Source organism: Pleurodeles waltl, chromosome 5, assembly GCF_031143425.1.
Source record: "Pleurodeles waltl isolate 20211129_DDA chromosome 5, aPleWal1.hap1.20221129, whole genome shotgun sequence".
In the NCBI taxonomy this organism is placed as follows: Eukaryota; Metazoa; Chordata; class Amphibia; order Caudata; family Salamandridae; genus Pleurodeles; species Pleurodeles waltl.
The window spans coordinates 251055635-251080321 of NC_090444.1; the positions used below are offsets into that span (position 1 = coordinate 251055635).

General features: G+C 47.7%; 1 protein-coding gene across 2 annotated transcripts in view; it reads right to left on the minus strand.

The window, feature by feature from the left end:
- HAAO (3-hydroxyanthranilate 3,4-dioxygenase) overlaps positions 1–24687 on the minus strand; it is a 704001-nt gene that overhangs the window by 167072 nt on the left and 512242 nt on the right. For both annotated transcript variants that reach the window (XM_069236711.1, XM_069236712.1), the window contains exon 5: positions 16983–17072. In XM_069236711.1, coding sequence (XP_069092812.1) covers positions 16983–17072 — 90 coding nt within the window. The remainder of the gene's footprint in view (positions 1–16982; positions 17073–24687) is intronic.

Genomic DNA, 24687 nt, shown 5'->3' on the forward strand with positions numbered 1-24687 from the left:
ACACCACTCCACCCACAGAAGAGGCCCACAGTGACGACAGCAGCTCTGCCCTACTGGATCTTGATGACCAGCCCGGACCATTGTGGGCCTCCGTCGGTTCCCTTTCCCCAGCCACAGCCCAACACCAAGCTTACACCCTCTGGTAGCACCAGCACAGCACCCACCCAGCGGGCCCATACCTCCCTACCCAGGACAGGTCAATCAGCGGTGTGTCCACCACTACAGGGCACCCAGGCTAACCCAACACCCCAACAACAACAGGGACCTGGGGGCAGTGGTAGTGGGCACACGGTCCAGGGGACGGAGGCACAGGAACATAGGGGAACTGGGAGGGCTGCTGTGCGACAGAGGGAGGACAGGCCAAGGGAACCTACTCTCAACGAGGCCCTCTCCTCCATCATGGGAGCATACCACCACTCATAGGAGACGATGGCAACGGTCCTGGACAAGTTGCAGGAGACCCTGCGTCTGCAGGAGGAGCAGTATTTGGGGTTCAGGGAGGAGCTCAGGACCATAGGCTCCGCCCTGGGCACCATCGTAGGGGTGCTGACGGACATTCAAAAGACCTTGAGGGACACTGTGGCACTCCAAGGGGCACCTGACACTAGCCAGGACGACGAACTGCCCACCACCTCCGCCGGCACTAGTGGACAGGACGCCCTGCCACAGGACCAACACACCAGCACCCCACCCCCTGCAGATGGAGAACCACCACAAAAGTGGTCCCTGAGATCCAGGAACAGGACAGAGCAAGATGGCAAGACCCCCGCCAGGAAATAAGACTACCCTGATTGTCCCCCCACTGTCCCACTTTGTTACCCTGTCCACATTGGAACTGCCCCAGCTCCACATTCAATAGCCAGATGTGCAATGTACCTGTGAGACTAATAGACTGGACTCTGCCATGGACATTCTTCCACCATGACCTATCCCCATTTCACAACCCCCCTACATTTTTATGGACTTAAATAAACACCCTTGAAACCTTAATAATATTGGAGTCAGTCAATGATTGTGAACTTTGTATAGTCAATTACAGTGTTAAAAAAGGTTACCCATTGGAAGGCCAACATACCAATGTCACACATCACAAACCCTTCAAGGGTGCAAGCTGTTGACACATAGGTTACCACATTACTGAAACTGAAATGGAAGGGGACAACTCAGTTAACAAATAGGGAGTGAAATGTAGGTACAGGATAGAGGTAGACGTGTGAAATTTAATATTATGTAAAACATGAAAATGTACTCACCTGTGTCTCACTGAAAATATTGCTGTATGACTGACTCCCTGTTGTCGTTTTCATCTTCATCAGCTTCATCCTCATCACTGTCCACAGGCTCCACAGGCTCACCCGCTGCAACAACACCGTCATCTGGATCATCCTCCTGCAGAAAAGGCACCTGGCGTCGCAATGCCAAGTTATGGAGCATGGAGCAGGCGATGATGATGTCTCCGGTGAGTAGAATAGGGACCCACCTGTCATATGGAGGCACCTGAACCTGGCCTTCAGTAGGCCGAAGGTCCGCTCGATCACTAGTCCGCCCATGGGCCTCATTGTACCGTTCCTCTGCCCTGGTCCTGGGATTCCTCACTGGGGTCAGTAGCCATGACAGGTTGGGGTAACCAGAGTCCCCCAATAGCCATACACGGTGCCTCTGGAGTTCACCCATCATATCAGGGATGCTGCTATTCCGCAGGATGTAGGCGTCATGCACTGAGCCAGGGAACATAGCATTTACCTGCGAGTCTGCCAAACAGACCATCTGGACATTCATCGAATGATAACTCTTCCTGTTCCTGTACACCTGTTCTTTCCTGCGGGGGGACCAGAGCTACATGGGTCCCATCAATGGCACCTATGACGTTGGGGATATGTCCAGGGCATAGAAGTCACCTTTCACTGTAGGCAAATCCGCCACCTCAGGGAAAATGATGTATCTCCTTACGTGTTTCAGCAGGGCAGACAACACTCTGGACAACACGTTGGAAAACATAGGCTGGGACATCCCTGATGCCATGGCCACTGTTGTCTGAAAAGACCCACTTGCAAGGAAATTGAGCACTGACAGCACCTGCACGTCAGGGGGGATTCCAGTCGGATGGCGGATTGGTGACATTAGGTCTGGCTCCAACTGGGTACATAATTCCTGGATTGTGGCACGGTCAAACCGGTAGGTCACAATGACATGTCGCTCTTCCATTGTCAACAGGTCCACCAGCGGTCGGTACACCAGCGGATTCCGCCATCTTCCAATATGTCCCAACTGACGGTGCCTAAGAAGGACAACAGTGAAGAAACTGTCAGCATTCCTCCAGGTATGTACCCACAGTCACACACAAGACTACACCAGAAAATTAACCCATTCGTGAAAGGTTTTGAGTGTAGGCATCGTTATGTGTGACGCAGTAGTAATTGAAGCCATGTGGGCCCCTGAAATGGCGGCTGCCTGACCTCTAAACTGGGACAATGGAATTGTGGGGTAACTGTGATGGCGTTGGACACCGTCGCGGTAGGCGGTCGTAGAGCACGGCGCAATGCTGCATTGGTTAACATTGGACCCTATGGGTCCCAGGAGCCAATGAACAGGTGCGCTGGCGGTGATGATGCACACCGCCGCGGACGTCACCGCCGCGGACGTCACCACCATTTTCTATCTCTTCAATCACTAGATACCTGACCTTCGACAGGAGAGGACCTACACTGCTAGTGCTGCTGTGACCTCGGTCTGGAAGCGACGATGGCTGCTGCGTCTGGGGAAAGGGCCCCTGCCTTCACTGCACAGGAGTTGGAGAAACTTGTGGATGGGGTCCTCCCCCAGTATACGCTACTCTACGGTCCTCCAGACCAACAGGTTAGTACACAGGGAGCACGTTGTATGGGCTAGGCTTGGGTGGAGAGGGCTGGGTGGATGAGGGAAGGGGGCAGAGTACATAGAACAGTCATGCATGGGGATGAATGGGCCACAGGGATAGAGTTGGGAGGGGGCCAATTACAACGACGGTGCAGTAGGTAATGACTGTTCCTCTTTCCTTGTGCATGTCATGTAGGTCAGCGCCCACCAGAAGAGGGACATTTGGCGTGCCATCGCCAAGGAAGTCTGGACCCTGGGGGCCCACCAGAGACGGGGCACCCACTGCCGGAAGAGATGGGAGGACATTCGCCGCTGCAGCAAGAAGACGGCGGAGGCTCAGCTGGGGATGGCCTCCCAACGTGGGAGGGGTGCCTGTCGCACCATGACCCCCCTGATGTTCCGGATCCTGGTGGTGGCCTACCCGGAGTTGGATGGGCGCTTAAGGACATCACAGCAGACACAAGGGGGTGAGTACAACCTCATCCTAAGGACTTTGCGTGCAGTGGAGCTGTCTGGGTGGGGGTGGTGGGCTGTGGGTGTCCCTAGGCCAGGGCGAGTTAGGTAGGCAAGGCCCCTCCGTTATGTAGGCCATGTGGCACTCTACCCCAGCTCCAAAAAAAGGCAAATTGATGTATAGTTGCCCCTTTGCCATCCATGTGGGCAGATTTCTACCATTGCCATGTAGGCCATATCCCAGAAATTGCATGTGCAGATGGCAGGAGCACGGCGTAATGCATGGGGCTGCTGCGTCTGTCTTGTCCGCCAACGGTAGCGGTATGCCATGCACTAAAACTCTCTTTCTTCTGTCTCCCCCCTTTTTCTGCTCTCCCTGTCCTTCTGTACATCAGCATCAACAGGCGGAGGTACAGTGGCACCGGAGCACGAGGGAGCTGCATCCCACATGGCCATAGAGGGCCACACCACAGACTCTGAATTCACCAGTGGGACGGAGGGCGAGGGGAGCTTCACGTCGGCCACAGGATCACCAACCAGCGACACAGACTCGTCCGCCGATGGGAGCTCCCCTGTGGTGGCGGCACCATCTGTGCACCCCACTTCTACAGGTACAACCGCCACCTCCCCTACCAGCACCGCCCTCCCAGCAGCCCCTCAGCGTTCGCCCGTGCCCGCTCACCCAGGAGGGTGGGCATCACCTTCGCCCCAGGCACCTCAGGCCCTGCCCCAGTCACCCCTGCTGCCCTCAGTGAGGAGGCCATTCACCTCCTCAGGTCACTCACTGTTGGGCAGTCTACCATTGTGAATGCCATCCAGGGTGTAGAACGAGAGTTGAAACACGGTAATGCATTCCTGGAAGGCATTCATTCTGGTCAGGGTGTCCTTCAGCGAACCCTGCAATCTCTGGCCTCAGCACTGATGGCAGCCATTGTCCCTGTGTACAGCCTCCCCCCTCCAACTTCCTCCACCCAGACCCAATCCCCTGTACCCCAGCCCATCCCAAGCACACCTACAGACCAGCATGCACACCACAGGCACTCACACAAGCATCACACCCATACAGATACAGCAACATCCACTGTCTCCACTGTGTCCCCCTCCTCCTCTTCTCCCTCCTCCCTCCCAGTGTCGTCTACACACACACCTGCATGCACCACATCTACAGGCACTAGGACTCGCACCAGGACACCCAGCACCACAAGCCGCTCACCTGCACTCACCACCTCCACTGCCATATACACGTCCCCTGTGTCCTCTCCCAGTGTGTCTGTGACGCCCCCTCCCAAAGTACCCAAACGCCGGCAATCACTCACCCAACATCCATCCACCTCACGACAGCCTCCAGTACCTGCACCCAAAACAGCTAAAGTGACACCTCCTACAACCACCTCCTCTTCCTCCACTCCCAGAGCCCCTCCAGCTACCCATCCCAGTGTACGTCAGAAACTGTCCCTATGTCAAATTGACCTTTTTGCCCCCACCCCCCCCTCTCCAATTCATCAGTCCCGTCGTAGCGCCTCAGCCAAAAAGCCTCCAGTACCAGTGGTGCGTGTTCCAGGTTTTTGGAGTGCCCCGTCCACCAGGGCAGGCAGTAGGACCCGGAGCCAAGGCACTGTCAGCCCACCCCCTGTAAAGGCTCTGAAATTGGAGAGTGGACGACGGGACCGTGTCAAGACTCCTGGTGGGACAAAAAGTGAAATGGGATCCAAGGCGATTGGTGAGTCAGCTGTAACTCCAAAGAAGGTGGGGAAGGTCCAGAGGAAGTCTCCCCAACCTGTTGTGAGTGTTACGGCAGAGAAGTGCGCAATAATTTCCGGCGGTCCTGACACAACTGCCAGCACCGTTGTTACTGGTCCAGAGACCACCGCCAGAGTCACAGCCCAGGAGGACCCAAGTATCGTCACTGGTCCAGAGACCACCGCCAGAGACACAGCCCAGGAGGGCTCAAGTATCGTTACTGGTCCAGAGACCACCGCCAGAGTCACAGCCCAGGAGGGCTCAAGTACCGTCACTGGTCCAGAGACCACCGCCAGAGTCACAGCCCAGGAGGGCTCAAGTATCGTCACTGGTCCAGAGACCACCGCCAGAGTCACAGTCCAGGAGGGCTCAAGTATCGTCACTGGTCCAGAGACCACCGCCAGAGACACAGCCCAGGAGGGCTCAAGTATCGTTACTGGTCCAGAGACCACCGCCAGAGTCACAGCCCAGGAGGGCTCAAGTACCGTCACTGGTCCAGAGACCACCGCCAGAGTCACAGCCCAGGAGGGCTCAAGTATCGTCACTGGTCCAGAGACCACCGCCAGAGTCACAGTCCAGGAGGGCTCAAGTATCGTTACTGGTCCAGAGACCACCGCCACAGCCGGAGTCACAGCCCAGGAGGGTCCAGGATCCCACAGCCCCAATGGGCAATGATGGAACGTCAAGCCACACACCAACGTCCAGTGTGAAGTTCGTCATGCCACACACCAATGTCCAGTGTGGAGATCGTCATGCCACACACCAATGTCCAGTGTGGAGTTCGTCATGCCACACACCAATGTCCAGTGTGGAGTTCGTCATGCCACACACCAATGTCCAGTGTGGAGTTCCTCATGCCACACACCAATGTCCATACCAGAACCGCCATGGCAAAGCACCGCTGAACAGGCCAAAGACTGCCATGGTGAAGACCGCTGAACAGGCCAAAGACTGCCATGGTGAAGACCGCTGAACAGAGCAAAGACCGCCATGGTGAAGACCACTCAACAGGGCAAAGACTGCCATGGTGAAGACCGCTGAACAGGGCAAAGACCGCCATGGCAAAGCACCGCTGAACAGGCCAAAGACTGCCATGGTGAAGACCGCTGAACAGGGCAAAGACCGCCATGGCAAAGCACTGCTGAACAGGCCAAAGACTGCCATGGTGAAGACCACTGAACAGAGCAAAGACTGCCATGGTGAAGACCGCTGAACTGAGCTAAGACCGCCATGGTGAAGATCGCTGAACAGGGCAAAGCACCGGTGAACAGGCCAAAGACTGCCATGGTGAAGACCGCTGAACAGAGCAAAGACTGCCATGGTGAAGACCGCTGAACAGAGCAAAGACCGCCATGGTGAAGACCGCTGAACACGGCACTGACCGCCATGGCAAAGCACCGCTGAACAGGCCAAAGACTGCCATGGAGAAGACCGCTGAACAGAGCAAAGACTGCCATGGTGAAGACCGCTGAACAGAGCAAAGACCGCCATGGTGAAGACCGCTGAACAGGGCAAAGACCGCCATAGCAAAGCACCGCTGAACAGGCCAAAGACTGCCATGGTGAAGACCGCTGAACAGGCCAAAGACTGCCATGGTGAAGACCGCTGAACAGAGCAAAGACCGCCATGGTGAAGACTGCTGAACAGGGCAAAGACCGCCATGGCAAAGCACCGCTGAACAGGCCAAAGACTGCCATGGTGAAGACCGCTGAACAGGCCAAAGACTGCCATGGTGAAGACCGCTGAACAGGCCAAAGACTGCCATGGTGAAGACCGCTGAACAGAGCAAAGACCGCCATGGTGAAGACCGCTGAACAGAGCAAAGACCACCATGGTGAAGACCGCTGAACAGGGCAAAGACCGTGTGGGTATGAATAGTCCGGCACATCAGGCATCGTTCTCCCATGTGCAGCTGGGACAGTGACAGGACATGTACTTTCACAGGGAGACTCATCCAGTCTGGGCACCAGTCCCACCCAGTACCAGTAGAGAACTGCATCTACTTGCGAAGATGTGTCTTTGCACTCCCCAGGATGGCTCAGTGGGCAACCCACCCACTGTAGAGACTTGAGAGACTGTGGCTTTGCACTCCCCAGGATTGAACAGTGGGCAAGCCACCCACTGTAGAGACTTGAGAGACTGTGGCTTTGCACTCCCCAGGATTGAACAGTGGGCAACCCACCCACTGTATAGACTTGTGAGACTGTGGCTTTGCACTCCCCAGGATGGTACAGTGGGCAAGCCACCCACTGTAGAGACTTGAGAGACTGTGGCTTTGCACTCCCCAGGATGGCATACATGGGCATGTAGCCCCGTTGTGGATCTGGCTTCGCATTCATCTGGCTGAGGTGCCCCCCCTTCCCTTCCCCCTGAGGTGCCTGTATTGTTTCTATCTGATGCCCCGGCAGTGTTCTCTCTGATTTTGGTCAGGTATCTATTGTGGGCCTCACCCATGCATTTTTGGACTGTTTGTGCACGGACATTGTTGTGTACATATCTGCACTACTTCTTGTATTGTATATTTAATTTTGACAGATTTCGTGATATATATCAGTATATTTTTGTATGAGTAGTATATTGGCACAATACAAAGTTTGACCGCAATTCGCTTTGTCTTTGCATTCTTCCGGGGGGACTGTGGGTTGTTACTGTGATTTTTGTGACTGCATTGGTGTGTATGTTGTCTAATGCGAGGGTGGGGATGGGGGTGTTTGGTGGGTCAAGTCCTTCTCACTCCCAGACAAGGAGGGCAGCAGGCAGCAGGGCTGGCACAGCAGGAGTCCAGCAAAGTCCAGCAGAGTAACAGTTCCTTGATCAGCACAACAGTCCTTCTTCCTGGAAGAATGTCCTCATGTCCAGAGTCAGAAGTCCATTTTGTATACCCAGTGGTGCCTCTGACGTGGGGGAGACTTCATAGAGAGGCCTTTCAAATACACAGAGTCCCTGCCCTTCCTGCCCTGTCTCCAGACTCACTGAAGGTGGTTATGCAGCCCTTTGGGTGAAAACAGGACACAGCCCATTCAGTAGTGTCAGCTCCTCCCTCCCATTCTGGCCAGGATGGGCCATCAGGATGCTGATGGTCCATCAGTCACACCTAAGCTCCCTTTGTGTGTGGCTGTCTGGAGGGAATGCACAACAGCCCAGCTGTCACCCACTTAGACATGTTTTTAGAGGCAGACAGGAGGCAATAGATAATTTAGGGTGAGAAATGCCAACTTTCTAAAAGTGGCATTTTCGGTATTACAATTTAAAATTCAACTTCACCATCAGTTGTGATTTTAAGTTGTGATTCCAGAGACTCCAAACATGAGGATCCCATCTCTTCCCAACTGAAAATTACACCTATAAAATGTAATAAGGCAATCCCAATATTAATTTATGGAAGAGATATGGCTTGCAGTAGTGAAAAACAAATTTAAGGGTTTTTCAAAACCTGGACATGGACAACTTAAAAGTACATGTCCAATATTTTAAATACATTGCACCCTGCCCTTGGGACTGCCCAGAGCCGATCTTAGGGGTGACAGATATACTGAAAAGGAATGTTTAGGCCTGGCAAGAGGGTTAACTTGCCATGTCAGTTTAAAACAGCACACACAGGTTCTGCAATGGGAGGCCTGAGTCATCTTTAAATGGCTACTGAAGTGGGTGGCAGAATCTGTGCTGCAAGCCCATCAGTCACATTTAACTTACACATACTGCGCACATGTAGTGCACTTTACTAGCGACCTATAAGCACATTAGATATTCCAAATGTTACCATGTTTTCAGCAGAGGGCACATGTACTTTAGCACTGATTACCAGTGGTGAAGTGCCCAGAGTCCTAAAGCCAACAAAAAAGAGGTCAGCAAAAGAGGAGGGGAAGACAACCCTTTTGGGGGTGACCCTGCAGAAAGAGCAAGAACCAACATTTGATTCTACTGATTTTATTTTTCTCATTTTGGTTTCAAATTATTTATTACATTTTACTCTATTGTTCTAAAATGGTGTGTGCTTTTTCTCGGGTTGTGTTTTCACTTTATCACAGTTTAAAGTATTGCATAAATACTTTAGACATTGCCTCAAGGTTTAGCCTGACTGCTTTGTGGCAAACTACCAGAGAGTTAAGCACATGTTGATTTGGGTATTGCTTGTGTTTCACCCTGACAAAGATTGTGGTTGTGACTTGAGTAGGACTTCACCCCCTCAACCAATAACACAATTTCCAACAGGTATGCATCTTTTTCTTTCCAACCCACAGAGTTTACTAACATTTATGATTTTGCACTTTCAAAAAGAAGCAATGTTTCCCAGTTCTCCTTCATCATTCCTCATGCAAACTTTTTTTTCCAACGTATGTAATGTTTACGCTAACAGAACCCAGTCAAGTCAAGAATGACTCCCTGAGTGTGTCTAATGCTATTAGCGTGTTTGCATCATAATTCCATGCTCAAAAACGGGTGTAGATGTTTTTCTCTTAAAGTTTACATTTTTGCATAACTTTTATATTCACAGTAGTAATGTAATGGAAAAGAACACAAACTGATTTCTATTAAGTGTATATTTTGCAGGACAACGTTTCCGTGTTAAAATATATTTGTAACAAAAAATATTGCAAAGGTCACAATAAAAAAGCTGTTTCTTCCAAAGCGAAAAAACTGCAAACTATGAAAAGTTGTGAAGTTTTGCATTGACCTTCACGAAAGTTTAGAAACGTTGTTGATTCTCCCTTGCGTACAGTATTGATACAGTATATACCATTCTGTGAACATATCTGCCTCTCTTCTTCCCTGGCAGTTCAGACCTCTCTACCAATATGTGTGTGGTCTGCGTGTATTTTTACCAATATGAAAATTATCAGTATATGTGCGTCTGCATGTGGTCTGAGTGCATGTGTGTGCAGTGCCGGCTTTAGGACTGGTGTCGCCCTGTGCAACAGTTTATTGTGGTGCCCCCCTACTCCATGACCTCCTCCTCGGTTTCACTCACTACCACCAGCAAATGTGCCCCTCATCTCTCCATCGCTCCCCTTTTACATACCATCATGTGTTTTAAAGAACTTGTAAAGACTGGTTTTACTAATCCACTCAGCTAGCCACATAAAATATAGGGGCATATTTAAGAGCCCCTAGCGCCATTCTAACGCTACATTAGCGTAATTTTTTTACGCTAATGTGGTGTTATAAGGCCAAAAGCGTTGTGCCATATTTACAAAGTGGTGCAATGCATAAATTGCGCCACTTTGTATCCCTTTGCGCTACATTATGCCTGCGTCAGGCATAATGTATACAAAGGTGGCATTATCTCGTTAGGGGGCCAAAAAAATGGCGTAAAGAAATCTGACAGATTTCTTTGCGTCATTTTTTTCTGGCACTTTTAACGCCTGCTCAAAGCAGGCATTAAAAGGAGGCGTCTGTTGGTTACAATGGGCCTCTGGGTGCTTTGCAGGATTAGCATCAACATTTTTTACACTAATCCTTCAAAGATCCAGACTAGCATTCTGACACTAGTCCCTAACTTCGCAATGTTGTGCTGTATTTTAAATACAGCGCACACATGGTGGAGTTAGGGGAGCGCTAAGGGGCGCAAAAAAAGTGGTGTAGCACTGTGTGCAGTGCCACCTTTTTCAAATATGCCCCATAGGGGCATATTTAAGAGCCCCTAGTACCATTCTAACGCCACATTAGTATAATTTTTTTAAGCTGATGTGGCGTTAGGAGGCCAAGAACGCTGCACCATATTTACAAAGTGGTGCAATGCATCTGTTGCACCACTTTGTAACCCTTTGCGCTACATTATGCCTGCGCCAGGCACAATGTATGCAAAGGGAGCATCTGACAGATTTCTTTGCATCATTTTTTTCTGGCACTTTTAACGCCTGCTCAGAACAGGCATTAAAAGGAAGCTTCCGTTGGTTACAATGGGCCTCTGGGTGCTTTGCAGGATTAGCATCAACATTTTTAATGCTAATCTTGCAAAGCGCCAGACTAGCATATAAAATTCTGAAGCTAGTCCTCTAACTACCGCCATGGTGCGACGTATTTAATATGTGACGCACACATGGGATTAGGAGGCGGTGAGGGGTGCAAGAAAACTGGAGCTGCAATGTATGCAGCGCCACTTTACTTAAATATGCCCCATAGTTCTGTTTTTAGCAGCAGGCATATTAACCCTCTATGCTACTTTCTGTTGAGTCAAAGCTGCCACTAGGCTCACCTCCGATCTCTCTCTTTAGCAAGAACATTAATCACAAGAGGTATCTTGACATTTTAATTGTTTCTTGAAGGCTAAACGCACAATGAACTTTTCAGCAAGTGCTTTTAAATCGCAAGTTTCGTAAGTAATTGCTACACACTGCGCCCCCCTGAGGTCAGCGCCCGGTGCGGTCGCACGGCTCGCACCGCCCAAAAGCCGGCCCTGCGTGTGTGCTGATATGTATGCTTCTTCTGTGCACGTTTCTGCCCAACCAAACATGCTAAGTTATCAGTTCTGTCTCTTCTGATGAAATATTCACTGTTTCACCAAGGTCCTCAAAATACTGTTAATTCTTTTAGGTTTTGGGATTGTTGCCATTGCCCAAACTTTCTGCTATGGTCTTGTCTTATGTTGCTAATATAAATGTTTAGTATTACCTCACTACAATTACAATAAAAATGTTACTCTACATTACTCTGCACATGTAATATAACATAATAGCATACTTTCATTGAAGACGAGGGCCCTCATTCTGATTCTGGCGGGCGGCGGAGGCCGCCCGCCAGAATTCCGCCATCCAAAATACCGCGCCGCGGTCAAAAGACCGCGGCGGGTATTTCAAGTTTTCCCCTGGGCTGGCGGGCGGCCGCCAAAAGGCCGCCCGCCAGCCCAGGGGAAAACGACCTTCCCACGAGGATGCCGGCTCGTAATCGAGCCGGCGGAGTGGGAAGGTGCGACGGGTGCATTTGCACCCGTCGCGTATTTCACTGTCTGCCAAGCAGACAGTGAAATACTTGTAGGGGCCCTCTTACGGGGGCCCCTGCAGTGCCCATGCCATTGGCATGGGCACTGCAGGGGCCCCCAGGGGCCCCGAGACTCCCCCTCCCGCCATCCGGTTCCCGGCGGGAGAACCGCCAGGAACTGGATGGCGGGAGGGGGAGTCGGAATCCCCAAGCCGGCGCAGCAAGCTGCGCCGGCTTGGAGGATTCCTGGGGGCAGCGGGAAACCGGCGGGAGACCGCCGGTTTCCCTTTACTGACCGCGGCTAAGCCGCCGCGGTCAGAATGCCCCGCGGGGCACCGCCGGCCTGTCGGCGGTGCCACCGCGTCCCGCGGCCCTGGCGGTTCTATACCGCCAGGGTCGTAATGAGGGCCGAGGACTGTTATTTCCATAATGCCGCTTATTCCTTGCAACACAAACCGTTTGTGGTCTCTGCTTTTTGGCATTTCTATTATTATTAGACCCTGCATGTCCACTAGTCCTTTTAAAATGTATATTAATTATTGTCTCAGTTAGGGACTTTTTAGAATTCTTAAAAAAGAAAAGGGGAGTAGAACAGTGACTGGGGATTAACCATAGACTATTATTTGCTGCATTTTATGAAATAACATATCCTTTAATTTCATCCTTTGAACTACACAGTGAAACAGATACCAAAAGGACTGCATATGCCCTCATACAGTGCTGCACCCATTCGCATCGGATCTATGTTAAGGGTACTACTCTTGTCAAAATGTTTATTGACTGAGCCATTGCACGCACCATTCTCTACTAGACAACTGACAGAAGCTACCTCTGGGACACCTACTTTGAAAGAATATTCTCAACGGATAACTGGAAATGTCCCTGCATCAAAACTTTTGAAAATTGCTAGTATTAGTTACAATTGTAAGCAGCTACGGAGATATAAAATAAGTGAAATTAGTATAGATGACAACATCTAACTACTGCCGGACGACAACATCTAACTACATGCCAAGTATAGTGACACTTGCTAAAAAATGTTGCTTACACTAGCTCTTTAAACCTGAGGACTCCTCTTATTGCTCCTCCTCTTATTGCCCCCATTACCTATAGACAACATCTTTTCAATAAAAATCCCAATGAATGACAGTAGAGATTCATGTTGAACGCTAAGGACTCTACTATATATTCAAAATATTGGTACTATGGTGGAGAAATTAGCAGTAATGACAATGTCCTTGGTTTCGCCACCTACCTTCCTTCTTCTTTCTACATTTTATTTAACTTTATTACAGTTGTTTATACCACGTGGACCACATATGCATTGACCTGTGTGTATGTCTGGAATAAAGTTTCAATAAAACCTATAAAAGCCTGGCAACAATACAATTCCAAGGACAGAGAAATAACAGGTTAACCACAGGGAGCAAATGTGTTAGTCATTAGGATAGAATTTGAGAAGGCGAGTTTATAGATCGTTCTGGAACAAGGATTTGTTGGATTTAGTCTTAGGTGTTCAGGTAATAAACCAGTGGAGTTACCACAATAAGCTAAAAAAGTGACATGGGGCCAGATGTAGGTAGGAAAAAAATTGCGAGTCGGAAATTGCGAGTCTTTGTGACTCGCAATTTCCAACTCGCAAACAGGTATCCAGCAATAAGAAGCGACTTCATTTTGCGACTCGCAAATGAAGTCGCACCGCAGATTGCGAGGTCGCTTTTTGCGACCTCGCTAAAAACGAACACGCAAATAGCGAGTGGGTGTCGCAAATTGCGACTGTGCCTCAAATTGCATGCAGGTGCAGCAGAACACTCTGGAAAACACTTCCTGGCTCTTGATGATGACCTCACAGCCAGGAAGTTTACTAATACACCTGGGAGGAGGGAGGACCACACCCATTTCCAACTGCTGAACAGCCAACAGGAGGAACAGCAGCAACAATGGAGGAATCAGCCAGAAAGAGGAAAATTTAATTTTCTGAAAAGGAAGTGGAGGTGCTGACGGATGAATGCTGCCAGCACCATGATCAACTCTTTGGAAGATCAGCCCTCAGTGTGCCTGAGCTGGAGAAAAGGAGGATTTGGATGGAAATCCAGGAGAAGGTGAATTCAATGGGGGTGAGCAACAGGAGCATTGATGAACTTAAGAAAAGATGGTCTGACCTGCGTTCCAGGACCAAGGAAAGGGTGGCAGAGCGCCTCCGGGAGATGAGGGGCACTGGAGGAGGCCCATCTACCGTCCCGCCACCCACACCCATGGAGGAAAGAGTGCAAGAGACCCTGGAGCCAGAGGCAGTGTCTGAAATAGGAGAGCTGGACACGTCAGCGCCAGGACCATCAACCAGTGAGTACCATGAAACATGCATGTACACCCATATCTGCCATACCCCCACCCACCTAGTACACAGCAGCATGCACAACCAAATTAGCTCCATTTCAGAGTAGCAACCACCAGAATGGTGCATTATGGGCAATGTAGTCCAGTAGGCAGCTGATAGACAACAGTTTATTAGGAAGCATACAACAGATGGTAGATACTGACAGTGTGTTCTGCACTGTGGTCCCAACTCTGTCTGCCTTGATTTGCAATGCTTCTATCCCCATGATGGCGATGTGGTAGCTCTTGCTCGTCATCCTCCGAATCTGGGTCTTCTAGGGTGAGATGTAGCCCACGTCTGGTGGCAATGTTATGCAGTATAGCACATGCGCCAACGATCTTTAATGCTGTTATTGGGGCATACTGGAGGGCACCTCCACTTCTGTGGAGGCATCTGAATCTTGCCTTCAACAGTCCAAAGGGCCTCTCTATAACATTTCGGGTCCTCCTATGTGCACTGTTGTATCGCCTCTCTGTCTCATTGCTGGGTGTTAAGTACGGGGTAAGAATCCATGGTCGTAGTGCATATGCACTGTCACCTGTTCGGCAAAAATTAACAATGTTAGCTGGGTATGGATGGGTTCCACATTGACCTGTGTGTATGCCTGTAAGGTGTATTCAGCTATACCTAGGAGATATCCGTCTCCAAAACCACACGTTCTAGGCGTTGGTGTATCCCACTGTGCCTGAAAATGTAGGAGGCATGTGTACTCCCTGGAAATTTGGCTACCATGTCAGTTATAACATAATGGGCATCACATACCACCTGGATGTTCAGTGAGTGGGTACACTTCCGGTTGCGGAACAGATTTTCCAGATTTGCAGGAGGGCATATTTGTATATGTGTCCCGTCTACACACCCTATTACATGCGGGAAGTTGGCAATCCTATAGAATTCCAACTTGGTGCTGTTGATTTATGCCTCATTCCTGGGTAGGTATATGTATCTGGACATGTGTGTGAGTATGGCATCTAGGAATGCTCTGAAGAACCGTGAGAGTGCACTTTGAGATACCCCACCTGCCACTGCAATGACCCCCTGATAGCTACCCGAGGCCAAGAGATGCAGTGAGCATAGCACTTGCACTTGTGTGGGGATGGCTCTGCCGCGCACAGTCTGGCCTTGAAGCTGCGGATTGAGTAGATCTATTCATTTTAATATTGCTGCACTGCTGAGTCTGTATTCATCATAGATCTCCCCCTCAGTTTGTTGGAAAAGTGTCTGTCTGGTTCTGTATACCTTCTCCTGTCTCTGGCTCCTCCTCCTCATCTGCTGTGCGGCGTGGGCTCTCCTCCTCCTTGCTATCACATATATCTCCGCCATCTTGAGTAACCCAGGTGCCTTCTGGGACTCCTTTTATACTTTGGTTCTGGTTACCACCTGCTCTGAGTTAGTGTTAAATTGGACGTGCAAAATGGGCTTTTTGTGACTAGTCGCAATTTGCGAGTAGCTATTTCATATGGTTTGCGACTCGCAAATTGCGACTTCCTATTTGCGGGTCGCACAATGGGGTCGCAATTTTTGTGAGTCGGTAATGGCTCGTGGCGCAATTTGCGATTCGGAAATGGGGTTTTTGCATCCCATCTCCGATTTTGCGGGGTCGCAAATACCGATTCGGGCCATTTGCGACTCGCAAAATTTTGCTACATCTGGCCCTTGCCGCCTACCTTTATAATATGAAGTCCATGGCCTTCTTTCTTCCAAGGTGAGAATTTTGGGGACTGATTCCAGCATCATTTAGAGTTCTATACCTCAGAATTGAGAATACCGTAGTATTATTTACCACATTTCCCCTTCGTCTGAAGAAATTGGAATGTTGCTGTTTTTTCATGGAGACATTTCTCCAGCTTTTCCATGGCATACCGTTTGCGGCAAAAAAAATCAAAGGGTGCACAAGTTTTCATACACTTTGAAAGTCTGATTCTTGTGCAAACTCACGTTTGCCCCTAAATTGAGACTCTCGTGGCTCTTAAATGGCAGACCATATAGTTTGTGGTTCGGATTTAGAATTTGGCGGATCTTACATTCCATTCCAAACGCAGGATATAATGTGCCTGTAATGCAGCAGACGAGATATCCGTCACATTTGTGATGGAGTATTCTAACCACCAATCTCTTAATCCGGCCCTGTGAATCCAAACCGCTCTTAGTAACACATTGAGTTCTGCAAAGCTCCCATGCGTTTCTCCAGCTTTTCAATATTTATGCGTAACATGTTTTTAACCTTTGTTAGAGCTGCACATCAAATTGAACAGTTAAGCTAATTACATTCAGATCATTTTCACACTAACTGCCAATGTTCAGATCCCTCGAGCTCAATGTCAACCATAAAAGCAAACAAAAACGAAAAATACAAGTAAAATAAAGTTCATGGACACTGGAATTTGTTTTTACATAATTTCTCTTTTTAAGACATGTAATGTACTCAGTATCTGATATATTATCAAAACGTGTTGTACCACCACTGAGTGCTATTCCAGTTGGCGTTTGGGAGTTGGAAAATCAGATACATTTATCACAGTGAAACAAGCGCTGTCAACCTACTTTCATGCCAATTAATTAGAAACCCTACAGCGTGTAACAAAGAACAGGTGTTATCCTTCTCAGTTATCCTCTGGAGGGAATATACGATGCTTACGCTTCAATTACTGGCTTAAGTTGTGTTCCCAGATTCTCGCAGTAAAACCATTTTTCATATAACACGTCAGTTGAATCTCCAACGTAGTACCTGTCAAAACACAATCAGTAGCAGTTTAGTTCCGTGCATCGCTTTCTTGTGTCCATGAAACAGAACATAACTTTGACGATTCGCCCATTCATTTTATGACAAGACCATCAGAAGTTATTGACTAAGGCCAAACTTTCAGGTAGTGACAGGTGCCAGACGTATGTCACTTATTTATGACACAGAGTATGCCACTCGTGAATGATCAAGCGCCTAAAGCACTGATAAACAGTTGATTTAAATGCCTCTCAGTTTTTATGTTGATAATATAAGTAAACAAGCTTTTTCAAAATCAGCCAATCTGGACTTTTGTTTAAAGATGGTTCTTCACTGATAAGATACTTTGCATTGTATGGTTGTGTTGAAGGGGGAACGAGTCCTTGGTCAGGAGAATGGAGTGAGGGCACTGGTAGGTGCAAGCATGGATGGTTGGATGAGCTGGTAAGTGCATGGACAGTAGGCTGTACAAAGTGAGGGTATTAATGATGGGTAAACTGAGTGAGTGCATACAATGAATGAGTGCATAAACTCTTCAATGATGATTTGCTCTTTCAATGTGTGCTGCAGAGTGCAGCACACATGGAAAGAGCAAAGAACGAGGACAATTTCTAATTGCACCATGCTAACGCCACCCCTGGGATGCTGTTAGAGTCTGACGCTGCCACAGATTTTCAATTTCTTGTAAACCTGGGTCAGTGTCAAAATGCAATGGGTGTTGCTGTGGAATGCCCACAGCAACACCCATTGCACACCCCTTCTACGCAAAGTGCTGCATGTGAAGAGGCCGTATGTACAAGGTGGCGTTAAGCCACAAAAAGTGGATAAATGCAACCTTGTTCATACAGCGCAGTGCACAGCCTCATCAGAGCGTCACAAAAAGTGCAGCTCCAGTGGTGTTATGGACTTGTAAATATGCCCTACAGTGTACTACAAATAAGCACCTTTATGCCACAAATTATCACCATAATGTCAGGCCCAGCATTAAGCCAAAGTGACCCATCATACCATGGGGGGGACACCTTGTCGACAGCATGCAGAGAATTAGCACCACTGTATCAGAGCCACCATTAGGTTAAGGAGGAGGGCACCCCTAAATTTAATGCCAAGGTTGCCAATATTTAGCCAAGAATCATCACCACTCGATTACAGAGCAAACATTCACTGCGGCACTGTGTACTACAGCAAGTATCTCACGGAAAGGCACTCTGCGGCTCACCACTCAAAGATATACAAAATACTACTCAGAGTGCTTTCTTGAAATTACTGCTGTTTTGAGAAACGTGTCTTTGTGGCGACATAAATTAGCAAAAAGATTTAAGCAAAAGGTTTTCACGGAAAGGAAGGAATTATTATTTGCCCCCTTTCTGATCATCATTTAAAGGTGCCAAGACGTTTTCTTTGCTGCAAATAAAAACCTAATCCTATTCCATCGAACAGAGACAATAATATTTTCTAAACAAAGGTTACATCTCATTAGTCTCAATTCAGTATCCAAATACAACAATCAAGAAATGAAAGGCACCAAGTTAATCTTTGCGAAGTTTCTGCCACTGTACGCTCCATGAGAATTTCCATGAATTCATGTTTTTTTACTAAAAAATGCAAATTATGCCACAGAGGTTGAATTTGCAGTGAGTGTGGTAAGTCCATAACTATGGGCAAATGCCCCAGTCGGACATTCACATTTTTGCACTTGTCCTGACTATGATACTGTGGCAGGCTCCACACGAGACCCAATGTGGTGAAGGGCTTGCTTCCAGTGATGGTGCTGTGTCCACTAGCATCTGCCATGTATAAACCCCTCTCTCGCAACAGACTTAGGGCCAGATATATAATTGTTCACGCGAAACTGCGTTACAGCAGTTTTGCGTAAAAAAGTACAGTGCCTTCTAGCGCCATTCCAAGACGCCGACCAAGTGTCATATTTATGGAATGGCGTTAGTTGCCGCTAATGCTCTGTTAGCGTTCTGAGAAAGGACCCTAACAGGTTGGGGGAGGCGTGGGGGAAACCAGGATTTGTGCGCCGAATTATGGTGCTACACTGTTTAGAGGCAGAAAAATTGCCTCTGAGCAGTGTAGCGCCATTTTCTGGCGCACTACCCCCATGGACATGGCTCCTATCATAGTAAAGACAGAAGCCATGCTCACCACCCCAGTGGCCATGCCCAGGGGATGAATGTCACCTGGGCATGGACATTGGGTCCAGCGTCATGCAGGGGGCCCCAAGTCAGGGCCCCTGAGAGGGTGATATAAAAAAACAATTATACCTACCAGGACTTACCTGGGATGGGTCCCCCATCCTGTGGAGTCCCTCTGGTGTGGGTGGGTGGGGGTCTCCTTGGGGCCAGGGAAGGGCACCTGTGGGCACTTTTCATGGTCTCTGACCATGGAAATATGCCTACAGGTCCCCTAACGCCTGCCCATACCCAGACGTTAAATAATGGCACTAAGCAAGCTTAGCGCCATTATTTAAGGCCCCCATCACCCGTGCTGGGTTTTAGCACGGGGGGATAAATATGGCACAAAGGCCATATCACCCTTTTCTGGACTGGAACGCCTACCTTCCATCTCATTGACGCAAGGTAGGTTTTCACGTCCAGAAAAAATGTTAACTCATAACTTTGATGCTAGACATGTCTAGCGCCAAAGTATAAATATGGAGTTAGGTTTGCGCTGAATTAGTGTAAACACAAAAATGACGCTAATTCAGCGCAAACTGAGTATAAATATGGGCCCTAGATTATGAATCCACGTGGATGCACTTCTATTCCAATACAGGGATGCTTTGTCACCCCTAAATTGCAATGCAAGCCAACATAAAAGAGCACATTCGTACTCTAGCTTATGCAAGCAGTAGCCATTCAAATGTCTGGAGCTCGTTACATAAAAGAGGCAAATCCCCCTCATAACTGACACATCCCTCTTCCAAAGAAAGCAATGTGGAATGATATAAATAAAAGCAATGGATAAGCGGGCTGCATCATTGCACCTTCTTCTCTGTAGTGTGAAAGCTCTGGCAAAACCTAAAGCTATCTTTAGCCAGAACTTAAAATGGAAAACAATTTTACAGTGCCTAGACATGAGAACAGAGGGTTGATAGTCAGGGCACTTGAAGCTTCTTTTAAATAGTTTACCTTGCAGATTTAAGGAGACACACTTTGGGCATGTATAATGTAGACTTAGAATGAATCATGGCATGGCTTTCAATTGTATGATTGTCCCCTAAAATGCTCAAGTTAGAGCTCTAGACCACTCTCTTCTTAAAGCTCGGAATGTTTGTTCCAGGTCTTGAGATCTCCAGGGAAGGAAAGATAAGAGAGAGCATGTGTATCTGCACAAGCAGGGTTGTAAAAGAGAGCATTGAAAGGGAGAAGCAGACTCCTGAAAGTTTAAAGTTGGCTCTCTTAGGGCACTGCGTGCAACATGGTTGAATGATTGTGAATGTTGTGTTTCTAGGTGCTTCATTTTTTTTTTCACGTTTGAGAGGGGCAATACAGCAGGCTACTAACTCTCCTCAATGTCTTGTTGCTTGACCTGCAAACCAGAGATATGGTGAGTCTATTTCCAACCCCATACACGCTGCAGGCCTTCAATGCATGTTGTATGGAATAAAATCAGCTGTTGGTCTCTGTAAGGATGCAAGTCACAGAAGAATTAGGTGACCAAGTAAGGACGAATTGAGTTTGAGGAGAGTTCCAAATTAAGGTCACAGAATATTCTTTTGGTACTCGGGCTCCTGCTACTTCTGGTGCAAGAGCAATGGGAGATATATATTGTACTGTGGAAATCAATACATGAAAGCGGCTTTCCCCTTGTAGTAAATATGTTGAAAAAGCTTAATGTAAGTATTTGAAACATACATGGCTTTAAAGTTTAAAATGTTCAGATATGTTCTATTTTTCTTCGTGAGAGTCAAGCTGTGCTCTGAATACATGTAGAATAATACATATCTCCTTAAAAGGTAACAAAACTTTCCATAAAAGAATTTCAAAGGAATGGAATTTTAAAAGATAGCTTTCTCTTTATTTAATTGAAGGCAGACTTTCTGCCAAGGGAACTGTTTTCTTATTGTCTGCTCTGATACTACCCGTTCATATTATGTGAGGGTTAGCAAGGCTTTGATTAAGCCACATTTCTAACTACATCGGACACTGAGCATCTGTGGGTTTTATTCGTTTCAAATCTTTCAAAGGTGAAAAGCTCAGTTTATGAATGGGATCTATCTTGGGCAGTTTTGGATCACAGTGCAGCTCTGAATATGGCAGCACATTTGCTATGCAGCTGTTCTAATTACAAATGACATGATGAATCAATGTTCCAATGGTACCACTGATCTCTTAACTACTATTGTTTCTGGAAGCATCTTGTCAATTGTTTGGCAACATTTCTTTTAAGCTTTCACTGGATTTCACAAAATGTTACTGTAACCTCCAGTAGCTATGTTGCCAACTGAGGCTTTATGTGACCACTCACAGTCTGATCTCAGACCTTCCAACTCACCTGGTGCCACTGTGTGACAGCCAATATCAGCTCCCATTACACAGTCATTCGGTAAGTAACCAATGTCAAATGGTGACAGAGGCTTTCCACTGCCGACATCCAATAATGGGTGTGAAAACACCAGGGGCGACTGGTGTTCATGGGCACATGGGACGTTGCCCTGCCAACCTCTGGGGAGAGGCAAGAAACACAGAGCAGCTGAAAATAAATTACTGCTCTGAGACAGTAGGCTGAATCTCCTTTGTGAACTCTAGTGAACTTTGCAGATGTTCAACTGCGCAAGTGCGAGCCGAGTGAGGTTTTGTTTGACCTGCAGGCACAAGCTACGGCAGTGACATCACAAGAGAGGGAGTGCTGAATTAGAATGCCATCGATCCAGCTGCTTTTGGGGCGCACAAACAGTGGCCCGGGGAGGAATTAGCAAAACTCCATTCACTTCAATGGCTGGGGGTGGGGCAGGCCATTGAGGACAAGGAGGGAGTGGGTGGCAACAATTTGTTGGTCTTCACAGAGAAGCAGGCTGTAGGAGGGATGCAGGGGGCTGCTTTCTTGGCAGTAACACATGTTTAGTACTGAATTTGGTTTCACTTTGAAAAAAACATTATGAAGCTGAGCACGACAGAGTGCTTCTTCATCTCTCTCCACTTCTTGGCTGCATAGAGGCCCAAAAGAAAGAAGGAACCAGCTGCAGACAACAAATGCACTAGTGGACTAGTGGAAAAGTTAAGCTTTTGCCTCAGGGGCATAGTCACTCTCCACCACCACCCCACTGCACTCCCTGCTTTAGCAGCTATGGGCAGGGTGGGGTTCTTGATGGACCACTTCTGTCTGCAGTTCGGCAGACAAAGGCTCATAATCAACCTGAGAGGGTGACTGAAAGGAAGCATGGGTGGATGGATTGATGAAATGGTGGATAGACAGACGCATGGATGAATGACTGAAAGGATCAATAAAAGAATGGAAGAGTGAAAAGGAGAGAGGGTGTATGAGTGAAATGGAGGATGGTTGGATGGATGAATGGGTGGATAGGTGAAAGGATGACTGGATGGAGAAGTAAAATGATGAATCAATGGATGTCGAGAGAAAGGATGGATGATAGAATGAGTGAAAGGATGGACAGATGAGTGGAAGTGTAAAAGGATGGATATCAAAATGGAATAGTGAAATGGAGAGGGGGGTATGAGTGAAAGGGAGGGTGGATAGATGGGTGGATGGATGGATGGACAGGTGAACGGGGAATGGATGGAGGAGTTAAAGGATAGATCAATGGATGGTTAGAGAAAGGATGGATGGATGGAAGAATGAGTGAAACAACAGATTAGTGGAAGTGTAAAAGGATGGGTGAGTGGATGAATGGATGGAGTGAAAATTTGGATGGATGAGTGAAAGGATGGATGGGTGAGTGAAAGGCAGGGTAGATGGATGAAAGGATGACTGGATGGATGGAGGAGTGAAAGGGTGAATTGATGGATGAATAGATGGATGAGTGAGTTAAAGGGTGGATGGCTGCGTGAAAGGGTGAATGGGGATGTATGAGTGGATGTATGGATGAATAGGACAAAGTTTGGATGAATGGGAGTAAGAGGAGTTGGCTGAGTTAAATGGTGGCTAAATGGATGAGCCAAAGGGAGGATGATGGATGGATGGAGTGAAATGATGGATAGATGGAGCAAAAGGGTGGATGGATGGCTGAAAGGTTGGATGGATGACTGAAAGGTTGGATGAATGGATGGATGAAAGGGGGGGTGGATAAGTGAAAGGATGGATGATTGAGTGGATGGATAGGTTTGATGGATAGGTGTCCCTGAACCAGTGGCAGCTCTCCTTTATGGGCAACTCCATAGCTACACTACACCCTCCTTGTTTTGTGGTCCATTTTTATTGTATCAAGAGTGAATAATTACTGGTATAATAAAAATAAAATGCAGACCGCTTCAGGTCGAGCAACAAACTGAAGCAGGTAGTGACATTGTTTGATTGTTGACACAGGTGCATGAAGGTGCCTGTGCCAGCCATCAGAGATATTGTTCAAAGTTAGTGTAATTCGAGCACTGTGAGCATGACCGTCTGACTATGAGTGTGAGTTGAAGTGAGAGACAGTCAGTGAAGGAGTGAGTCAGAGTGAGTGAGAATGAGTGACAGTAAGAACGAGTATGTGTGAGAATGAATGTGAGTGAGTGAGGCAGAATGACAGTGAGTCTAATAGAGTGTTACTGTGTGGGAGACACAGTAAGACTGATTAATTCAGAATTAATGAGAATGAGTGGGACTGAGTGAGACAGAGAGGGTCAGAGTAGAATGAGTGAGAATGCTTGAATTAGTGAGACAAAATGAGACTGAGTGAATCAAAGTGAGACAGTAAACATGCAGAGTTATTTACAAGAGACCTGCACTGTCAGAGCATCGCTTTTTTTAGACGCTCCTCTCAACCATATCTATGACGTGATACAAAGCCATGCAGCATGACTTTGCGTGGCCTAATAGATATGGAATAAGGCAATGCAGATACGGTGCATGTAACACTAGTGAAAAATGCAAAAGGCAATGACTCCCACTCCGCATACAAGTGTATATGGAGTGACAATCATTGCCTTTTGCATTTTTCACTAGTGTAACATTGTAATAATGGCAAGTGAAGGTACCGAAGTCGGTAACATCAATGGCTCTTATTACAAGGTGCCCCATTAATTGCGATAGGCACGATAACTACATTTAGTAGAACCAGAGTTATAAATTTCGACATTTTTAGTGCAAAATAGCACCTAAAAAATGAAGGTGCCAGCTGCGGGTATTTGGTCGCATGAGACTGGGGTAAAGTCAAAATTTAAGGCCAATCATGATGGTGCACAGGTCAGGCACACAAAGTGGATTGAGCTTGGTTTCGGGTTACTGTTATCACATCTGTAGGTTTCTGACAAATACTGGCAGGTTACACCTTTTGAATTTTAGCTGAGGAAAAATGCATGGAATTTACTGGAACATGCATATTTTGACACTGTGAGCATCAAAATCCACATGCTACTCCCCATAAAGTCATATTTGACTGGTATTAATCAGACCCATAAACCTTGACCTGATGGAATCTGATTTAATGTACAATAAAACACGAAATATATTA